A 1,115-nucleotide genomic window follows, 5' to 3' on the forward strand; every position below is an offset into this window, starting at 1 on the left:
GATCCTACTGCTTTTATGGAAAAGCATATTTTTAGAGGTCCTTACTATGCCAAAACTGTTTATCCCTCACAAGTAAATGTTAACATTACAAATTCTGCCTCAATTTTAGTAAATCACAGAGGATTTTTTTTTTTTTTTAATCATGTGCTCTTTCCCTGGAGAGAGGAAACATTTTTAGTTTAAGTGAAAAATGCATTGGAAGAGGTGTCAGTTTGAGTTTCAAAGATGATAATGGTACACCATTGAGCAGTACTTCTCAGCCAACCTGAAGGTCTGAGTGCTTATCCTGAATTCTAGAATTAGGGGAAGTGTGATGATTTGTCTAGGAAAAAACACTACTCCCCAGGAACAAACACTATGTGTGCGTATTACATGAACTACTTTTTGTGTCTATATTTAAATTTAATGTTGATCTAAAAGTTTAAAAGATTTATTTCAAACTGAAAACTAAATTTGCCTAGACATTAATAGTATATAGCAAAGTTATAGTGAGAAGGCCTTGGCTTTCAACTTACATTCTCTTGGTTATTTGAACAGTGTTTCTAGATAAAGTATAATTTGTTTGATTTTAAGAAGATGGTTTAGGGGTGGCACCTGTGGCTCAAAGGAGTGGGGCGCCAACCCCATATACTGGAGGTGGTGGGTTCAGACCCAGCCCTGACCAAAACTACAAAAAAAAAGAAGTAAGAAGATGGTTTAAATTCCACAGGCTTTATATTTTACTCAAATCTTGGCATTTTTATACACTGATTTCTTTAGTCAGTATCTAGGATTCTTAAGTTTACAGATTAATATTTTTCACAATAAACATACTGAATCTTTAAATTTATGGCTTGCATTGTCTTTATCTCTCAATCACTATAGTCTTTTACTGTAACTTACATGTACTTAACAGGTATTCCATTTTGCCTACATCATATTTCTACTACTTTTTAATTCTTTCTTAACAGGAGGTACACTCAGTGAAATCTGCAAACTCTCAAACAAGTTTCATAGTGTAATTCCTGTGAGATCTGGCCATGAAGACCTGGAACTCCTGGACATTTCAGCACCATTTCTTATACAAGGAAAAGTATATCACTATGGGTATGTTTTCAACTCGGGGATTTTTGGTA

At 34.3% G+C, this 1,115-nt stretch overlaps 1 protein-coding gene across 3 annotated transcripts in view; it reads left to right on the forward strand.

Annotated features, from left to right (window-relative positions):
- The window catches only part of POT1 (protection of telomeres 1), a 68,207-nt gene that overhangs the window by 56,300 nt on the left and 10,792 nt on the right, over positions 1 to 1,115 (forward strand). For all 3 annotated transcript variants that reach the window (XM_023513228.1, XM_003789772.3, XM_023513229.1), the window contains one exon: positions 951 to 1,086. In XM_023513228.1, the coding sequence (XP_023368996.1) occupies positions 951 to 1,086 (136 nt within the window). The remainder of the gene's footprint in view (positions 1 to 950; positions 1,087 to 1,115) is intronic.

Source organism: Otolemur garnettii, unplaced genomic scaffold (genome assembly GCF_000181295.1).
Source record: "Otolemur garnettii isolate 467f Iridium unplaced genomic scaffold, OtoGar3 scaffold00037, whole genome shotgun sequence".
NCBI classification, from domain to species: Eukaryota; Metazoa; Chordata; class Mammalia; order Primates; family Galagidae; genus Otolemur; species Otolemur garnettii.